The sequence below is a fragment of the Salvelinus alpinus genome, chromosome 29 (assembly GCF_045679555.1).
Source record: "Salvelinus alpinus chromosome 29, SLU_Salpinus.1, whole genome shotgun sequence".
Classification (NCBI taxonomy): Eukaryota; Metazoa; Chordata; class Actinopteri; order Salmoniformes; family Salmonidae; genus Salvelinus; species Salvelinus alpinus.
Genome location: NC_092114.1, coordinates 43,201,316 through 43,220,192, shown reverse-complemented (window position 1 = coordinate 43,220,192; position 18,877 = coordinate 43,201,316). Strand labels below are relative to the sequence as shown.

General features: G+C 43.1%; 1 protein-coding gene across 1 annotated transcript in view; it reads right to left on the bottom strand.

The window, feature by feature from the left end:
- Nucleotides 1-320: 320 nt before the first annotated feature.
- Nucleotides 321-18,877, bottom strand: part of LOC139558771 (superkiller complex protein 2-like) — a 42,654-nt gene continuing 24,097 nt past the window's right edge. The window contains exons 26-29 of the mRNA XM_071374194.1: nucleotides 11,182-11,292; nucleotides 7,454-7,672; nucleotides 2,061-2,201; nucleotides 321-1,001 (exon numbers count right to left, since the gene is read on the bottom strand). Of these exons, the coding sequence (XP_071230295.1) occupies nucleotides 801-1,001; nucleotides 2,061-2,201; nucleotides 7,454-7,672; nucleotides 11,182-11,292 (672 nt within the window). The 3' untranslated portion in view covers nucleotides 321-800. The remainder of the gene's footprint in view (nucleotides 1,002-2,060; nucleotides 2,202-7,453; nucleotides 7,673-11,181; nucleotides 11,293-18,877) is intronic.

The following is an 18,877-nucleotide window of genomic DNA, read 5'->3' as shown; positions in this document are numbered from 1 at the left end:
TACATATGCCACTGAGATGGAAAACCTATTTTGAATCATCTTGCTGTCATGACATGCAACGCGTTTGCTGGACATGGGCATGACTCTAGAACTGATGATAACTTTGATCAGGGTTAGATGACTGTAAATGACATGGATATGATTATGTTTTACTGTATTGTATAGAATAGGATATGAACCGATTTTTGTTCCTACAGTATACAGCAAGAGCAGTAGTTCACTGTGTCATCATTTAAACCAATGGTAGACTCATGCATACAGACACTTAGACATCACACAAGACCTTGGGGGACAATAGATGAAAAAAAACAGTCAATTGGTACAGTCTACAGTTGATTTTATTACTGTGCAATACATTACAAACCATTTCATTCATATCATTACTACTTTGTTCTGATTTGTTTAAGCGCATTCCCTTTCCATGTCCAGGAATTTCATCAGGACTCATGTAAACAATAGCATGTCCATACATACTCACTCACTGCCTCACACACACACACCCTCGCTTTCATCACAAGTGCACTGACTGATCCCTTCCTCGCACACTCACCCGCTCTTTCACCCTAAACACACACACTGACTGAGCTTGGGACTTGGCTAAGGCACCGTGGCACTCTCTCACCTATACAGTATAGACACCCCACTCTCTCACCTATACAGTAACACACACTGACTCTCCCTCTCTTACTCTCCACTCCCTCCTTTCTTCCCTCGCTCCATTGGCACACTTTCACCTACAGTACTATACAAACACTATCTACACCCTCTCTCTCCCTTTTCCTCTCCCCCCCCTCCCTATCTCAGTGTGTGTAGAGTGAGGCGGTGAACACGATGTCTCTGCGGATGGCCAGGGAGGCTTTCTCCATCTTGCTGCCCAGGACCGAGTCTCCCACGATGCGGGCCGCCTGGCGCACCTCCTTCAGCACCTCGTCTAGTCTCTGGATGCAGCGCACCACCGTGCCCTCCTGGACGTCTGTTAACTGGGCAATCTCTGCAAACGGCTGGGACAGGAAATAGGAAGGGACAGCAGTTTGCATAGACAGAGTGAGTTCAGTACAGGACTGCTGCCTACTTGATCTCCTCTGTAAAAGAGACTGTGTCTCAATGAGACTTTCCTGATGAAATAAAAGGTTAAATAAAATAAAGTACAGGCTAGGACAGGACAGGAGGTAGGGATATCAGTTAGTTTCAACTTTAGATACAGTATAGCATGTGTCCCCCATACCTTTTTGCCCCGTGACCCAATTTAGAAAAAAAACACACACAAAAAAGACCCCACCATGTTAAAAAAGTGATGTAATCAACAGCCAATGTTAACTTATTTTAAATGGGGCTATGACAGCCTATTACAAATCAGTCTCACAGTACTTTTGACAGTATTTCTATCTGAAGGAAGTATGGTTTGAAGTGACCGAATTGCATCAGGAACTTATTGGGAAGTTCAGAAGGTCATCAGGCAATAATTTTGCATGATCTTCTAGGTAGAAAATAACGTAAGCATTGATTATGTTATTTTCCCCCCAATCTGATTTAGTGCCTGGTCTTGTCCACTCTCTTCTAACGAGGCTAGTGGGCAGAGTAGAGGTAAACAGAAGACACATTCCTGAGAGTCTTATCTTTCAGTGATAGTGTCGTGATATTTTGTTGCTTAAACCGTTCAAAAGATAATCACATTTGCAGGAAGAAAAAACAGAAACCGCTCCGTTTATTACAACCTCGTCTAGTGGCTACCGGAGGTTACTGACATAATCCCGGGTTCTATGAACCAAGCGCGATTTAAAAAAAATGTTTTATTTCAGAGTTCTCTCGCGCGACCCCACACGTGGTCACGACCCCTAGTTTGGGTAAAGCTGCAGTATAGTTTAGTACAGTGCTTTCATAACTTTGAGGGGCCAGTTTCCACGAACCAGACTAAGCCTAGTTCTGGAGTACAAAGCACTTGAACATTAACATTTTAAAAATGTGTTTATTCTGTGTGCGGGAAAGTGTTCACGAGTGTCTTGACTGAAACGAGGTCAATCAAGAAGTCCAGCATTTCAGAGATAGCGTACGCCACTCACCATGCCTCTGGCCCAGCAGTAGACCACCTCGGTCAGGCCAAACTTGAACTGGCCCACAAATTCTTCCACTGTCTGGGTTATCCCACAGTCCCTCTGCAGCTCCCCAATACGCTGGGCCACCGCCAGCACTCTCTCAATACCCTGTGGGAGAGAGGAAAGGAGAGCGGGAGGGAGGGAGGGAGAGATGGGGCGAAAGAAGAAAGTAATGGACAGGGGACACAGACAGAGTGGGGTAATGTAAAGAGAAGGGCAAAGAGAAAGCGAGAGAGGGGAGGAGAGGGAGAGAGAGAGATGAAGTGGTAGTATTGAAAGGGTGATGGTAGAAAGTGGGGTAATACAAGGAAAGAGAAGAGTTGAGATTGAGAAAGAGAGCAGGGAGAAAGAGAGCAGGGACAGACACAAAATGCAGACACACAGATTAGTCATACAGGGAGCACTTAAGCACAACACTTTCTACTTTGCCCACTCCAACCTCAGCCTCCTCTCTGTTAAAGGGATGTTACGGTACTTTTGTATACTTTTAGCCAGTAGTTTGTAAAGTAGCGCTCACGAGCCAAAAGTGATCCCCGAAAATTGCACTGTCACATATGTGCAGATAAGTGCACGTCGTTGCTCTCTTCTCTCTCTGCTGTTTGACCATCTTGCTAGCTGTCACTCATATAGTGAGGGGCTGAAGCTCATTGGTTGAACTCGAATTGCTTGGGGGCTGGCCCACGCGGGGGAAAATGCAGGGAAATTGGGGCAGCACAGTTTCCAGAAAATCTAGGAATTTCGTTGCTAATTGAGGTAAGACAGTAATTATACGCATAGATTATTCATGTATGAACTACACACTGACACATCCAGCTCAAAGCGGGAGGTTTAATAAAAACTTAGTAGTCGCCAAAGCTCCGAAGTGTATTGCTGCAGGTCATCAGAAACCCCACTCGGAGCCCTGTCACCAGTGTTGGGTGAATGTGTTCCCTGTCAGTGTTCACTGTTCGGTGCTGCTCGCCCCTGGATGGCACCCCTATAAACCACTCCAGACAAGGCTCTCGCCTTGGTCATCACTAATTCAGCCCTCTTTAGAGCACTTCCATGTAGCGGGGATGCTTGACAACACACACTGACATGGCTGTGTGTGCGTGTTCGGGAGTGTGTGTGTCAGGTGTGGTGCTCTTGCTGCGGGGTAAGGCAGCCGTGAAGTCTAGCCTGAGCTCATGCCACTGTGTGTGTGTGTGTGTGTGTGTGTGTGTGTGTGTGTGTGTGTGTGTGTGTGTGTGTGTGTGTGTGTGTGTGTGTGTGTGTGTGTGTGTGTGTGCGTGTGTGTGTGTGTGTGTGTGTGCGTGCGTGCGTGCGTGCGTGCGTGCGTGCGTGCGTGCGTGCGTGCGTGCGTGCGTGCGTGCGTGCGTGCGTGCGTGCGTGCGTGCGTGCGTGCGTGCGTGCGTGCGTGCGTGCGTGCGTGCGTGCGTGCGTGCGTCTGACCAGTGGAGCGGCCAGGCTCGTACTACTACAGCCCAGAAGACAACATATCCATCCATGTACATTAAAGATGACACATTGAGGCCTCCCGGGTGGCGCAGTGGTCTAGAGCACTGCATCGCAGTGCTATGCTGCGCCACCAGAGTCTGGGTTCGCGCCCAGGCTCTGTCGCAGCCGGCCGCGACCGGGAGGTCCGTGGGGCGACGCACAATTGGCTTAGCGTCGTCCGGGTTAGGGAGGGTTTGGCCGGTAGGGATATCCTTGTCTCATCGCGCTCCAGCGACTCCTGTGGCGGGCCGGGCGCAGTGCGCGCTAACTGAGGGGGGCGGGTGCACGGTGTTTCCTCCGACACATTGGTGCGGCTGGCTTCCGGGTTGGAGGCGCGCTGTGTTAAGAAGCAGTGCGGCTTGGTTGGGTTGTGCTTCGGAGGACGCATGACTTTCGACCTTCGTCTCTCCCGAGCCCGTACGGGAGTTGTAGCGATGAGACAAGATAGTAATTACTAGCGATTGGATACCACGAAAATTGGGGAGAAAAGGGGATAAAAAAAATAAAAAAAAAGATGACACATTGAAATGTATAGTTAGAAGAACAAATGCATGTACTGTATCCTGTCTATATGCATGTACTGTATCCTGTCTATATGTAATAACTGTATCCTGTCTATATGTATGTACTGTATCCTGTCTATATGTATGTACTGTATCCTGTCTATATGCATGTACTGTATCCTGTCTATATGTATGTACTGTATCCTGTCTATATGCATGTACTGTATCCTGTCTATATGCATGTACTGTATCCTGTCTATATGCATGTACTGTATCCTGTCTATATGCATGTACTGTATCCTGTCTATATGCATGTACTGTATCCTGTCTATATGCATGTACTGTATCCTGTCTATATGCATGTACTGTATCCTGTCTATATGTATGTACTGTATCCTGTCTATATGTATGTACTGTATCCTGTCTATATGCATGTACTGTATCCTGTCTATATGTATGTACTGTATCCTGTCTATATGTATGTACTGTATCCTGTCTATATGTATGTACTGTATCCTGTCTATATGTATGTACGGTATCCTGTCTATATGCATGTACTGTATCCTGTCTATATGTATGTACTGTATCCTGTCTATATGTATGTACTGTATCCTGTCTATATGTATGAACTGTATCCTGTCTATATGTATGTACTGTATCCTGTCTATATGTATGAACTGTATCCTGTCTATATGCATGTACTGTATCCTGTCTATATGTATGTACTGTATCCTGTCTATATGTATGTACTGTATCCTGTCTATATGCATGTACTGTATCCTGTCTATATGTATGTACTGTATCCTGTCTATATGTATGTACGGTATCCTGTCTATATGTATGTACTGTATCCTGTCTATACAGTGGGGAGAACAAGTATTTGATACACTGCTGATTTTGCAGGTTCTCCTACTTACAAAGCATGTAGAGGTCTGTAATTTTTATCATAGGTACACTTCAACTGTGAGAGACGGAATCTAAAACAAAAATCCATAAAATCACATTGAATGATTTTTAAGTAATTAATTTGCATTTTATGGCATGACATAAGTATTTGATCACCTACCAACCAGTAAGAATTCCGGCTCTCACAGACCTGTTAGTTTTTCTTTAAGAAGCCCTCCTGTTCTCCACTCATTACCTGTATTAACTGCACCTGTTTGAACTTGTTACCTGTATAAAAGACACCTGTCCACACACTCAATCAAACAGACTCCAACCTCTCCACAATGGCCAAGACCAGAGAGCTGTGTAAGGACATCAGGGATAAAATTGTAGACCTGCACAAGGCTGGGATGGGCTACAGGACAATAGGCAAGCAGCTTGGTGAGAAGGCAACAACTGTTGGCGCAATTATTAGAAAATGGAAGATGTTCAAGATGACGGTCAATCACCCTCGGTCTGGGGCTCCATGCAAGATCTCACCTCGTGGGGCATCAATGATCATGAGGAAGGTGAGGGATCAGCCCAGAACTACATGGCAGGACCTGGTCAATGACCTGAAGAGAGCTGGGACCACAGTCTCAAAGAAAACCATTAGTAACACACTACGCCGTCATAGATTAAAATCCTGCAGCGCACGCAAGGTCCCCCTGCTCAAGCCAGCGCATGTCCAGGCCCATCTGAAGTTTGCCAATGACCATCTGGATGATCCAGAGGAGGAATGGGAGAAGGTCATGTGGTCTGATGAGACAAAAATAGAGCTTTTTGGTCTAAACTCCACTCGCCGTGTTTGGAGGAAGAAGAAGGATTAGTACAACCCCAAGAACACTATCCCAACCGTGAAGCATGGAAGTGGAAACATCATTCTTTGGGGATGCTTTTCTGCAAAGGGGACAGGACGACTGCACCGTATTGAGGGGAGGATGGATGGGGCCATGTATCGTGAGATCTTGGCCAACAACCTCCTTCCCTCAGTAAGAGCATTGAAGATGGGTCGTGGCTGGGTCTTCCAGCATGACAATGACCCGAAACACACAGCCAGGGCAACTAAGGAGTGGCTCCGTAAGAAGCATCTAAAGGTCCTGGAGTGGCCTAGCCAGTCTCCAGACCTGAACCCAATAGAACATCTTTGGAGGGAGCTGAAAGTCCGTATTGCACAGCGACAGCCCCGAAACCTGAAGGATCTGGAGAAGGTCTGTATGGAGGAGTGGGCCAAAATCCCTGCTGCAGTGTGTGCAAACCTGGTCAAGAACTACAGGAAACGTATGATCTCTGTTAATTGCAAACAAATGTTTCTGTACCAAATATTAAGTTCTGCTTTTCTGATGTATCAAATACTTATGTCATGCCATAAAATGCAAATTAATTACTTAAAAATCATACAATGTGATTTTCTGGATTTTTGTTTTAGATTCCGTCTCTCACAGTTGAAGTGTACCTATGATAAAAATTACAGACCTCTACATGCTTTGTAAGTAGGAAAACCTGCAAAATTGGCAGTGTATCAAATACTTGTTCTCCCCACTGTATGTATGTACGGTATCCTGTCTATATGCATGTACTGTATCCTGTCTATATGCATGTACTGTATCCTGTCTATATGCATGTACTGTATCCTGTCTATATGTATGTACTGTATCCTGTCTATATGTATGTACGGTATCCTGTCTATATGCATGTACTGTATCCTGTCTATATGCATGTACTGTATCCTGTCTATATGCATGTACTGTATCCTGTCTATATGCATGTACTGTATCCTGTCTATATGTATGTACTGTATCCTGTCTATATGTATGTACTGTATCCTGTCTATATGCATGTACTGTATCCTGTCTATATGCATGTACTGTATCCTGTCTATATGCATGTACTGTATCCTGTCTATATGTATGTACTGTATCCTGTCTATATGTATGTACTGTATCCTGTCTATATGCATGTACTGTATCCTGTCTATATGTATGTACTGTATCCTGTCTATATGTATGTACTGTATCCTGTCTATATGTATGTACGGTATCCTGTCTATATGTATGTACTGTATCCTGTCTATATGTAATGACCTGTTGAGGTTGTTGCACAACCTTCACAACTATAACACATAGGGGACAGACACAAACACACAAAAAGTGTAACCTCAACTCTTCCCAAGTAGACATCAACAAAGCACATTCTACCCCCGCAGCACACGCACAGGGAGAATCACAATTGCATTTCCCTGATTCCTTGCATCCTCTCTCCTCGCCTCCTTCTTAAAACCCATTGGATGACAAGGTCAGAGGGGAGGGACCTCTGACCTTGTCATCCAATGGGTTTCGAGAAAGAGGCAAGAAGAGAGGACCCAAAGAATCAAGGAAATGCAATTGAGATTCTCACACATTCTCATCCTCCCACCCCTCTCCCCCAACCCTCCCACCTGCCCCCAGTCCCCCATACCTCCTTCAGTGTGTTGCTGATGTGAGGCTCCACCTGGGTCTTCTGTTGAAAGACCAGACAGGACAGTAGGGCGGCGCTCTCCTCAGGGGCCAGGGGGCTCAGGGCGTTCTCAAACAGTAGCTCTGTGAGAAGCAGCTCATGGCTACTGATCTGGCAGGCCACCCTGCCCTTCAGCTGCACCGCACCACTACTGTCCACGTACTGCAGGGATTGGAGCACCTGGGGATGGGGGATAATGCCTTTTTTACACAGTGATGTTTCGTTCGCATACTAAAGGCTCTATTTAAACATATTTTTGGTGAACGTTGGGAACCGAATCCCATCAGTGAAAAAGTTGTTTATATGGCTCCCTGATTTGCATACTGCTACTACTGATTTTTGAGCCCCAGACAACAATTATATGCAGATAAGTTATAAAACATCTCTGAAGACCAGTGGCGGACGCTACCGTTTAAGATGAGAATGATTTAAAAAATTCTGAGCATGGCCTTATTTCTATTACAGCATATTGGATGACTGCCATTCATATTCCATTCACCCAACTCAATGTAACATCGATAGGTTAAGGCTACTACATGATACTCAAATTTTCCGAATACCCATCATGAGGTTTCTACAACCTAGCCTATGAATGAAAGTTTACAACGTAAGTGCACATGTGCTGAGGAAAATTAGAGTAATGAAGTTGACAAACAGTGACACATTCAATACCGCTGATAGGTTTGGATTTCTGAGCTTTAAACATGATTAAATCATTAGTTATATTATTAAGCATTAGTTACAATAGAGGCATGAGGGTTGCCATGCTTAAGTTTGGGAGTTTTTAATGAACAAATTCAGGTATGTTCATCCCCGTTTGCTTCCATTTATGAAAATCTTTTCCAACAGAATCGGCGGAATGAATAAACCCCTGATCACACGCAAACACAGTTCACTTTCATAGCAGCCACATACAAACAGCATTATCACATAATTCCTTCTTGCATCTACACGCTCTCCTCCTCTCACCTTTCCCGTCGCTTGTGGACTTCAGTGCACAACAAATCAGCTGTCGGTGTGTTTTAATCAATTATTTGGTGACATGTGATCATATTTAGTATAGTTTTATACAAAAAGAACAACTATTGTTTCAGTATTTTTTAAAGGTCGACCGATTAATCGGCATGGCTGATTAATTAGGGCCGATTTCAATTCTTCACAACAATTGGTAATCTGCATTTTTGGACACCGATCATGGCCGATTACATTGCACTTCATGAGGAGACTGCGTGGCAGCCTGACCACCTGTTACGCGAGTGAAGCAAGGAGCCAAGCTAAGTTGCTAGGTAGCGTTAAACTTATATTATAAAAAATAAATTAATCTTAACATAATCACTAGTTAACTACACATTTTTGATGTTATATTACTAGTTTAACTAGCTTGTCCTGCGTTGCAAATAAATTAACAGGCACCGCACTGATTATCATCTAATCACAGCCTACTTCGCCAAACGGGTGATGATTTAACAAGCGCATTCACGAAAAAAGCACTGTCGTTGCACCAATGTACCTAACCATAAACATCAATGCCTTTCTTAAAATCAATACACAAGTATATATTTTTTTAAACCTGCATATTTAAAAGAAATTCATGTTAGCAGGCAATATTAACTAGGGAAATTGTGTCACTTCTCTTGCGTTCTGTGCAAGCAGAGTCGGGGTATATGCAGCAGTTTGGGTCGCCTGGCTCCTTGAGAACTGTGTGAAGACCATTTCTTCCTAACAAAGACCGTAATTAATTTGCCAGAATTTTACATAATTATGATATAACATTGAAGGTTGTGCAATGTAACAGCAATATTTAGACTTATGGATGCCACCCATTCGATAAAATACGGAACGGTTCCGTATTTCACTGAAAGAATAAACGTTTTGTTTTCGAAATTATAGTTTCCCGATTTGACCATATTAATGACCTAAGGCTGTGTGTTGTTATATTATAATTAAGTCTATGATTTGATATTCGATAGAGCAGTCTGACTGAGCGGTGGTAGGCAGCAGCAGGCTCGTAAGCATTCATTCAAACAGCACTTTACTGCGTCTGCCAGCAGCTCTTAGCAATGCTTGATCAACTCCCGAGATTAGGCTGGCAATACTATAGTGCCTATAAGAACATCCAATAGTCAAAGGTATATGAAATACAAATGGTAGAGAGAGAAATAGTCCTATAATTCCTATAATAACTACAACCTAAAACTTCTTAACTGGGAATATTGAAGACTCATGTTAAAAGGAACCACCAGCTTTCATATGTTCTCATGTTCTGAGCAAGGAACTTAAACGTTAGCTTTTTTACATGGCACATATTGCACTTATACTTTCTCCTCCAACACTGCGTTTTTGCATTATTTAAACCAAATTGAACATGTTTCATTATTTATTTGAGACTAAATAGATTATTATTTATGTATTAAGTTAAAATAAAAGTGTTCATTCAGTATTGTTGTAATTGTCATTATTACAAATATATATATATATAAAAATCAGCAGATTAATCGATATCGGCTTTTTTTGGTCCCCCAATGAATCGGTATCGGTATCGGCGTTGAAATCATAATCGGTTGACCTCTAGTATTTTTACTTATGAAATTCACTGAGGAGGATGGTCCTCCCCTTCCTCCTCTGAGGAGCCTCCACTGCTGAAGATAGTAATTCCTCACTACATGAACAATAGATAGTGAGGAGGAGAGAGCCTCTTTCTGGTTCACACACATTTTTGCAGTGCGTAAAAAAAAACATTTTTTTGCAGGCCATCTAATAATTTGGTCAGGTAAAAATGTATTTGAACTCAACGTCATGATCTGAGGTGTAGGCTTTACGTTAGAGATTGGTTGAAGGTACATTTTTAAGCATTACTGAACGAAGAGACGTATTTTTTTCAAGTCGAGGATTGGGGGCCTGCGTTTTATATTCATAAACCATGCTGCGAACCGCTCTAAAACTATTCGCAGGCCATTAACCATTTTGTTTTACACCTTGTTCAGTCATGTTTGTTACCTCATTAGCTAGCTAGCTAGCTAGCTAACAACCTGGTAACTTTACCAGTATATCCAAACATTTGGGGGCACAGATAGAAAAGAGATAGGTTCTTCAGGATATCAATGATCATAACAATGAATGAATGTCAGATCTCTTGCAATGTTGTCATCATAAACTCAACGCTCTTAAAGAAACAGTGTACAATTTAATGCAATTCATCTCAATAGGAAAATAGTGCTTTTACATCATGTAGAAACCTAATATTCCACAAATGACTCATTTCAATGACAGGTATTTGCATCAACATTTTAGCTTTTTATAATAAACAAATGTATTTACGGGGTTACATATTAGTTTCTAGAGCACAGCGTGCTTCAGAAGTAGCTAGAATTAATATGCTTTAACCTTAATCAATTTTGTTATGTGCTCTTAACTTTTTAAAGTTGGGCACACCAGTGCTACCAACAATTGTTTTATTTATTTAGAGGCCTGCATGTGTATGAACTAGTTAAAACAAATGTAATTTTACATCAGCAGTTGTAAAAAAGAAAAGGTGCTTTACAGATACCCGGCCTAAAACCCCAAGGAACAAGCAATGCAGAGGCTAGGAAAAACTCCCTAGATGGTAGGAACCTTGGAAGAAAGCTACTCTATGAAAAGTTTTGAGTTTAATATTACATGTGCACTAAGATAACGGGAGTCAGACATACCTTGATTCTCTGGTGGTACTCTGGCAGTAGAGACAGGGACTGGTCTGAGATGAGGAAGAGCAGTTTGTCCAGCTCCTCCTGAACACTAATTCTCTCCTGCACCCGCAGAAACTGACAGAAGAAAGAGGTCAACATGGCTATTATAGACAATCACTTTATCTATGCACCCTGAACAGTAATAGAAAAGGTCTGTAGAATTACTTCCTATATAGTGCAACCATTTGATCGCGTAGATTGTACAGCAATTTCACCTCGTTTAACATAGTGGGGCAAAAAAGTATTTAGTCAGCCACCAATTGTGCAAGTTCTCCCACTTAAAAAGATTAAATACTTATTTTCCACCATAATTTGCAAATAAATTCATAAAAAATCCTACAATGTGATTTTCTGGATTTTTTCCCCTAATTTGGTCTGTCATAGTTGAAGTGTACCTATGATGAAAATTACAGGCCTCTCTCATCTTTTTAAGTGGGAGAACTTGCACAATTGGTGGCTGACTAAATACTTTTTTGCCCCACTGTACATTTACTGTAGAGACAAGGTTGTACATGGATGTAGGCTATCACTCGCACATATTTTGAATTCAGAAAGTATTCAGACCCCTTGACTTTTTCCTAATTTTGTTACGTTACAGGTTTATCCAAAAATGGATCAAATTCATTTATTTCCTCATCAATCTACACACAATACCCCATAATGACAAAGCGAAAACAGGTTTTTCAAATTTTTTGCAAATTTATTTAAAAAAACAAAAAAACAGAAATAACTTATTTACATAAGTATTCAGACCCTTCACTATGAGACTCGAAATTGAGCTCAGGTGCATCCTGTTTCCATTGATCATCCTTGAGATGTTTCTACAACTTGATTGGAGTCCACCTGGGGTAAATTAAATTGATTGAACATGATTTGGAAAGGCACAAACCTGTCTATATAAGGTCCCACAGTTGACAGATGTCAGAGCAAAAACCAAGCCATGAGGTCGAAGGAATTGCATCATGCTGTGGGGACGTTTTTCAGCCGCAGGGACTGAGGCACTGGGAGACTAGTCAGGATCGAGGAAAAGACGAACGGAGAAAAGTACAGAGAGATCTAATATCTCTGGAGCAACCTGAAAATAGCTATGCAGCGACGTTCCCCATCCAACCTGACAGAGCTTGAGGGGATCTGCAGAGAAGAATGGGAGAAACTCCCCAAATACAGGTGTGCTAAGCTTGTAGTGTCATACCCAAGAAGACTCAAGGTTGTAATCGCTGCCAAAGGTGCTTTAACAAAGTACTGAGTAAAGGGTCTGAATATTTATGTAAAAAATTCTAAAAACCTGTTTTTGCTTTGTCAAAATGTGGGATCGTGTGTAGATTGATGAGGGAAAAAAGCAATTTAATACATTTTAGAATAAGGCTGTAACGTAACAAAATGTTTAAAAAAGTCAAGGGGTCTAAATACTTTCCAAATGCACTTCAATTATTGGACCCTTTGATAAAGATGAGCAAAAAAGACTATAAAATAAATAATACAAATACTGAGCTATATTGTATACTACAGATAATCGAAAAATTATATTGTATATTAATACAATTGTTTAGAGAAAGATTTTGTTTTACAAGTAATATATACGTGACACAAAGACAGGATTTCTAAATAACTACATCACATACAACCATCTCACCTCCTTATAAAATACCCACTTTGGACACTGCATGCCATTAAAGAGAAGATAGCTCACAAACACTATCACTACCTCCCAAAGAAATTAGAGTCCAGCAGAAGTAGCACATAGGCTACTGTCTGACTGAGCGATGGATCTAATGATATACAGTCCTAATGTATCGCCTCAGTGAGACAGACAGTGTTGATGTGTGACTCTGCACTGCCTACACAAGTAATTATAGAACTCCCCTGCTCTGCTGTTCTCATCTCGTCCTTATTTATTTGATTTATTTATTTATTTTATTTAACCTTTATTTAACCAGGTAGGCAAATTGAGAACACGTTCTCATTTACAATTGCGACCTGGCCAAGATAAAGCAAAGCAGTTCGACACATACAACAACACATAGTTACACATGGAGTAAGACAAACATATAGTCAATAATACAGTGAAAAAAAGAAGTCTATATACAATGAGAGCAAGTGAGGTGAGATAAGGGAGGTGAAGGCAAACAAATATATGTATAAATAAATAAAAATATAAAAAGGCCATTGAGGCGAAGTGAATACAACACAGCAAGTAAAATAAAAACTAAAAAACACTGGAATGGTTGGTTTGCAGTGGAAGAAAGTGCAAAGTAGAGACAGAGATGATGGGGTGCAAAGGAGCAAAATAAATTAATAAATAAATACAGTAGGTAAAGAGGTAGTTGTTTGGGCTAAATTGTAGATGGGTTATGTACAGGTGCAGTAATCTATGAGCTGCTCTGACAGCTGGTGCTTAAAGCTAGTGAGGGAGATAAGTGTTTCCAGTTTCAGAGATTTTTGTAGTTCGTTCCAGTCATTGGCAGCAGAGAACTGGAAGGAGAGGCGTCCAAAGGAAGAATTGGTTTTGGGGGTGACTAGAGAGATATACCTGCTGGAGCGCGTGCTACAGGTAGGTGCTGCTATGGTGACCAGCGAGCTGAGATAAGGGGGGACTTTACCTAGCAGGGTCTTGTAGATGACCTGGAACCAGTGGGTTTGGCGACGAGTATGAAGCGAGGGCCAGCCAACGAAAGTGTACAGGTCGCAGTGGTGGGTAGTATATGGGGCTTTGGTGACAAAACGGATGGCACTGTGATAGACTGCATCCAATTTATTGAGTAGGGTTTTGGAGGCTATTTTGTAAATGACATCACCGAAGTCGAGGATTGGTAGGATGGTCAGTTTTACAAGGGTATGTTTGGCAGCATGAGTAAAGGATGCTTTGTTGCGGAATAGGAAGCCAATTCTAGATTTGACTTTGGATTGGAGATGTTTGATGTGAGTCTGGAAGGAGAGTTTACAGTCTAACCAGACACCTGGGTATTTGTAGTTGTCCACATATTCTAAGTCAGAGCCGTCCAAAGTAGTGATGTTGGACAGGCGGGCAGGAGCAGGCAGCGATCGGTTGAAGAGCATGCATTTAGTTTTACTTGTATTTAAGAGCAGTTGGAGGCCACGGAAGGAGAGTTGTATGGCATTGAAGCTCGCCTGGAGGGTTGTTAACACAGTGTCAAAAGAAGGGCCAGAAGTATACAGAATAGTGTCGTCTGCGTAGAGGTGGATCAGAGAATCACCAGCAGCAAGAGCGACATCATTGATGTATACAGAGAAGAGAGTCGGTCCAAGAATTGAACCCTGTGGCACCCCCATAGAGACTGCCAGAGGCCCGGACAACAGACCCTCCGATTTGACACACTGAACTCGATCAGAGAAGTAGTTGGTGAACCAGGCGAGGCAATCATTAGAGAAACCAAGGCTGTCGAGTCTGCCGATGAGGATGTGGTGATTGACAGAGTCAAAAGCCTTGGCCAGGTCAATGAATACGGCTGCACAGTATTGTTTCCTATCGATGGCGGTTACGATATCGTTTATGACCTTGAGCGTGGCTGAGGTGCACCCGTGACCAGCTCTGAAACCAGATTGCATAGCGGAGAAGGTGTGGTGGGATTCGAAATGGTCGGTAATCTGTTTGTTGACTTGGCTTTCGAAGACCTTAGAAAGGCAGGGTAGGATAGATATAGGTCTGTAGCAGTTAAGGTCAAGAGTGTCCCCCCCTTTGAAGAGGGGGATAACCGCAGCTGCTTTCCAATCTTTGGGGATCTCAGACGACACGAAAGAGAGGTTGAAGAGGCTAGTAATAGGGGTGGCAACAATTTCAGCAGATAGTTTTAGAAAGAAAGGGTCCAGATTATCTAGCCCGGCTGATTTGTAAGGGTCCAGATTTTGCAGCTCATTTAGAACATCAGCTGACTGTATTTGGGAGAAAGAGAAATGGGGAAGGCTTGGGCGAGTAGCAGAGGGGAGGGCAGTGCTGTTGTCCGGGGTAGGGGTAGCCAGGTGGAAAGCATGGCCAGCCGTAGAAAAATGCTTATTGAAATTCTCAATTATAGTGGATTTGTCGGTGGTGACAGTGTTTCCTATCTTCAGAGCGGTTGGAAGCTGGGAGGAGGTGTTCTTATTCTCCATGGACTTTACGGTGTCCCAGAACTTTTTTGAATTTGTGTTGCAGGAAGCAAATTTCTGCTTGAAAAAGCTAGCCTTGGCTGTTCTAACTGCCTGTGTATAATGGTTTCTGGCTTCCCTGAAAAGTTGCATATCACGGGGGCTGTTCGATGCTAATGCAGAACGCCATAGGATGTTTTTCTGTTGGTTAAGGGCAGTCAGGTCAGGAGAGAACCAAGGGCTATATCTGTTCCTGGTTCTAAATTTCTTGAATGGGGCATGCTTATTCAAGATGGTGAGGAAGGCATTTTAAAAAAATGACCAGGCATCCTCTACTGACGGGATGAGATCAATATCCTTCCAGGATACCCCGGCCAGGTCGATTAGAAAGGCCTGCTCGCTGAAGTGTTTCAGGGAGCGTTTGACAGTGATGAGTGGAGGTCGTTTGACCGCTGACCCATTACGGATGCAGGCAATGAGGCAGTGATCGCTGAGATCTTGGTTGAAAACAGCAGAGGTGTATTTGGAGGGCAAGTTTGTTAGGATGATATCTATGAGGGTACCCGTGTTTACGGAATTGGGGTGGTACCTGGTAGGTTCATTGATAATTTGTGTGAGATTGAGGGCATCAAGCTTAGATTGTAGGGTGGCTGGGGTGTTGAGCATGTTCAAATTTAGGTCGCCTAGCAGCACGAGCTCTGAAGATAGATGGGGGGCAATCAGTTCACATATAGTGTCCAGAGCACAGCTGGGGGCAGAGGGTGGTCTATAGCAGGCGGCAACGGTGAGAGACTTGTTTTTAGAGAGGTGGATTTTTAAAAGTAGAAGTTCAAATTGTTTGGGAACAGACCTGGATAGTAAAACAGAACTCTGCAGGCAGTCTTTGCAGTAGATTGCAACACCGCCCCCTTTGGCCGTTCTATCTTGTCTGAAAATCTTGTAATTGGGGATGAAAATGTCTGCATTTTTGGTGGTCTTTCTAAGCCAGGATTCAGACACGGCTAAAACATCCGGGTTGGCAGAGTGTGCTAAAGCAGTGAACAAAACAAACTTAGGGAGGAGGCTTCTAATGTTAACATGCATGAAGCCAAGGCTATTACGGTTACAGAAGTCATCAAAAGAGAGCGCCTGGGGAATAGGAGTGGAGCTAGGTACTGCAGGGCCTGGATTCACCTCTACATCACCAGAGGAACAGAGGAGGAGTAGGATAAGGGTACGGCTAAAAGCTATGAGAATTGGTCGCCTAGAGCTACTAGAGCAGAGAGTAAAAGGAAGTTTCTGGGGGCGATAAAATAGTTTAAAGGAATAATGTACAGACAAAGGTATGGTAGGATGTGAATACAGTGGAGGTAAACCTAGGTATTGAGTGATGATGAGAGAGATATTGTCTCTAGAAACATCATTGAAACCAGGTGATGTCATCGCATATGTGGGTGGTGGAACTGAGAGGTTGGATATGGTATAGTGAGCAGGGCTAGAATCTCTACAGTGAAATAAGCCAATAAACACTAACCAGAACAGCAATGGACAAGGCATATTTACATTAAGGAGAGGCATGCTTAATCGAGTGATCAATAAGGGTCCAGTGAGTAGAGGTTGGTTGGGGTCGTGGCGATCCAGACAGCTGGCCGGGTATATGGCTATCGGTAGCAGCATAGGATGGAGGTCTGTTTGTAGATACCTCGTGCGTTTCCGTCGGTAGGTTAGTGGGGTTCCGTGTGGTAGAGGGGATCAATCCAAATTGGCAAAATAGATATAGTGACCCAAGGAAAAAAATAAAAAAAATAAATAATAATAATAGTTGTCCGATATACTTATTCAGATAGCAGCCGATAAGACAGCTAACGATTAGCGGGCCCCAGATGAGCGTTCAGGTAACGTCGGGACGGAGGTGCCAGTTGGATAAATCCCTCGGGCAGATAACGTCGGCAGTCAGTCGCGGCAGTCAGTCGTGAAGGCCCGGAGGGGCTCCGTATCTGCAGCAACAACAAAAGAAACGGGTCCGGATAGGTGACTGTACCCAGGAATGGCTGATGGAACTCCTCAGCTGGCTAGCTCCAGAATGATTTGAGTTTGCTCCGGGGTCGACGTAAGCCAATAGTCACACGGTTTGCAGCTAGCTAGCTGCGAGATCAAGGTGCAAGTGTCCAGAGCCTGCGGCTGGAATCCGGGGAAACTGAGAGAGAAAAAAGTCCCGGAATGCTCCGGTCCGAGTCGCGTTGCACAAAAGTGCCGGTAGATTATCGAGCTAAAGGAATAGCTGATGACCACAAAACGTGGGCAGCTGAAACACCAACGCTAGCCAGCAAACCGGCTAATTTCGGGGCAGCTACAGATTAGCTTCTGGCTAGCTATCGGAGTAGCTTCTGGTTAGCTTTCAGGCTAGCTTCTGAATTAGCCCCTGGCTAGCTTCCACGATGGATTTTCAGATTGAGGTAAATAATACTTTTTTGTAATTGGTGGAGCGGGTTGCAGGAAAGCTTTTGCAGGAAAGCTTTTGTAGTTGAGTTCTTGGATAATAAAATAAATAAAAGATATGCGAAGAAAGGTGTAAATATATATATATACAGGACACGACAATACGGAACAGAAAAAGACGTCTGAACTGCTAAGCCACCTTGGGAGGACGATCCTGGAACAAGGCAGTAGACATAAACAAGCCTTGGTTTGTGTGAGCCAGAACGGCTCATAGGAGCAGGAGACAATCTTCTGGTTCCGTAGCGTGATGCAGCTTAATGTACAGGTACTTTGCTACTCTAACGCATGGCCATACCCCCAATCGATCTCCTTAATGCTGAGTGCCAAACAGAAACGCAGCGGATCGCATTTTTACTGTCTTTGTTATGACTTGGCTGGGGATCAAACTCCCAACCTTCTAATCTCAGGGCTGACACTAACCACAAGGCCACTGAGTTGGCCACTGAACAAGGCAGGGAAATATCTAACAAGGCTTAGTTTTACAATGCTTAGTGCAGGCCCAAATAAATTACAGTCCGATGTAATTACTATGAGAAATCAGTATAGAATGAGGCCAGGGCTTGTATTCAGAAAGAGTCTCAGAGTAGGAGTGTTGATATAGGATCAGGTCCACCCTGTCCATGTAATCAAAATCAAAAAGGGATCCTATATCAACATTCCTACTCTGAGACCCTTTGTTAATACGGGCCCTGGGCTATAGATTGAATAAAGAAGGGAGAGAGAATGAAGTGGAAACGATAGAGGGAAAGAGAGGCAGACAGAGGAGGACGCAGGTGTGTGGAGACAGTCTGTCAGACATGTCTCTGTTCATTATATTGCTCCAACATCATTACTGCAATGTCAGGACAGTGTTTGGAAGGGACACACACACAAACGGTTTTCGTAAATCCAGAGCCTGTATATATCTTCTCAGGCTATACAATAATCAGAAATATTTTACAGGACCTCCCGAGTGGTGCAGAAGTCTAAGGCGTTCACTACAGACCCGGGTTCGATCCCAGGCTTTATGGAGATTTTTTATATATTTTTTTATTAATGATATTATGAATAGAAACGGAGTTATCGAAAATATATGGGAATATCTGCTCAATCCAAATTT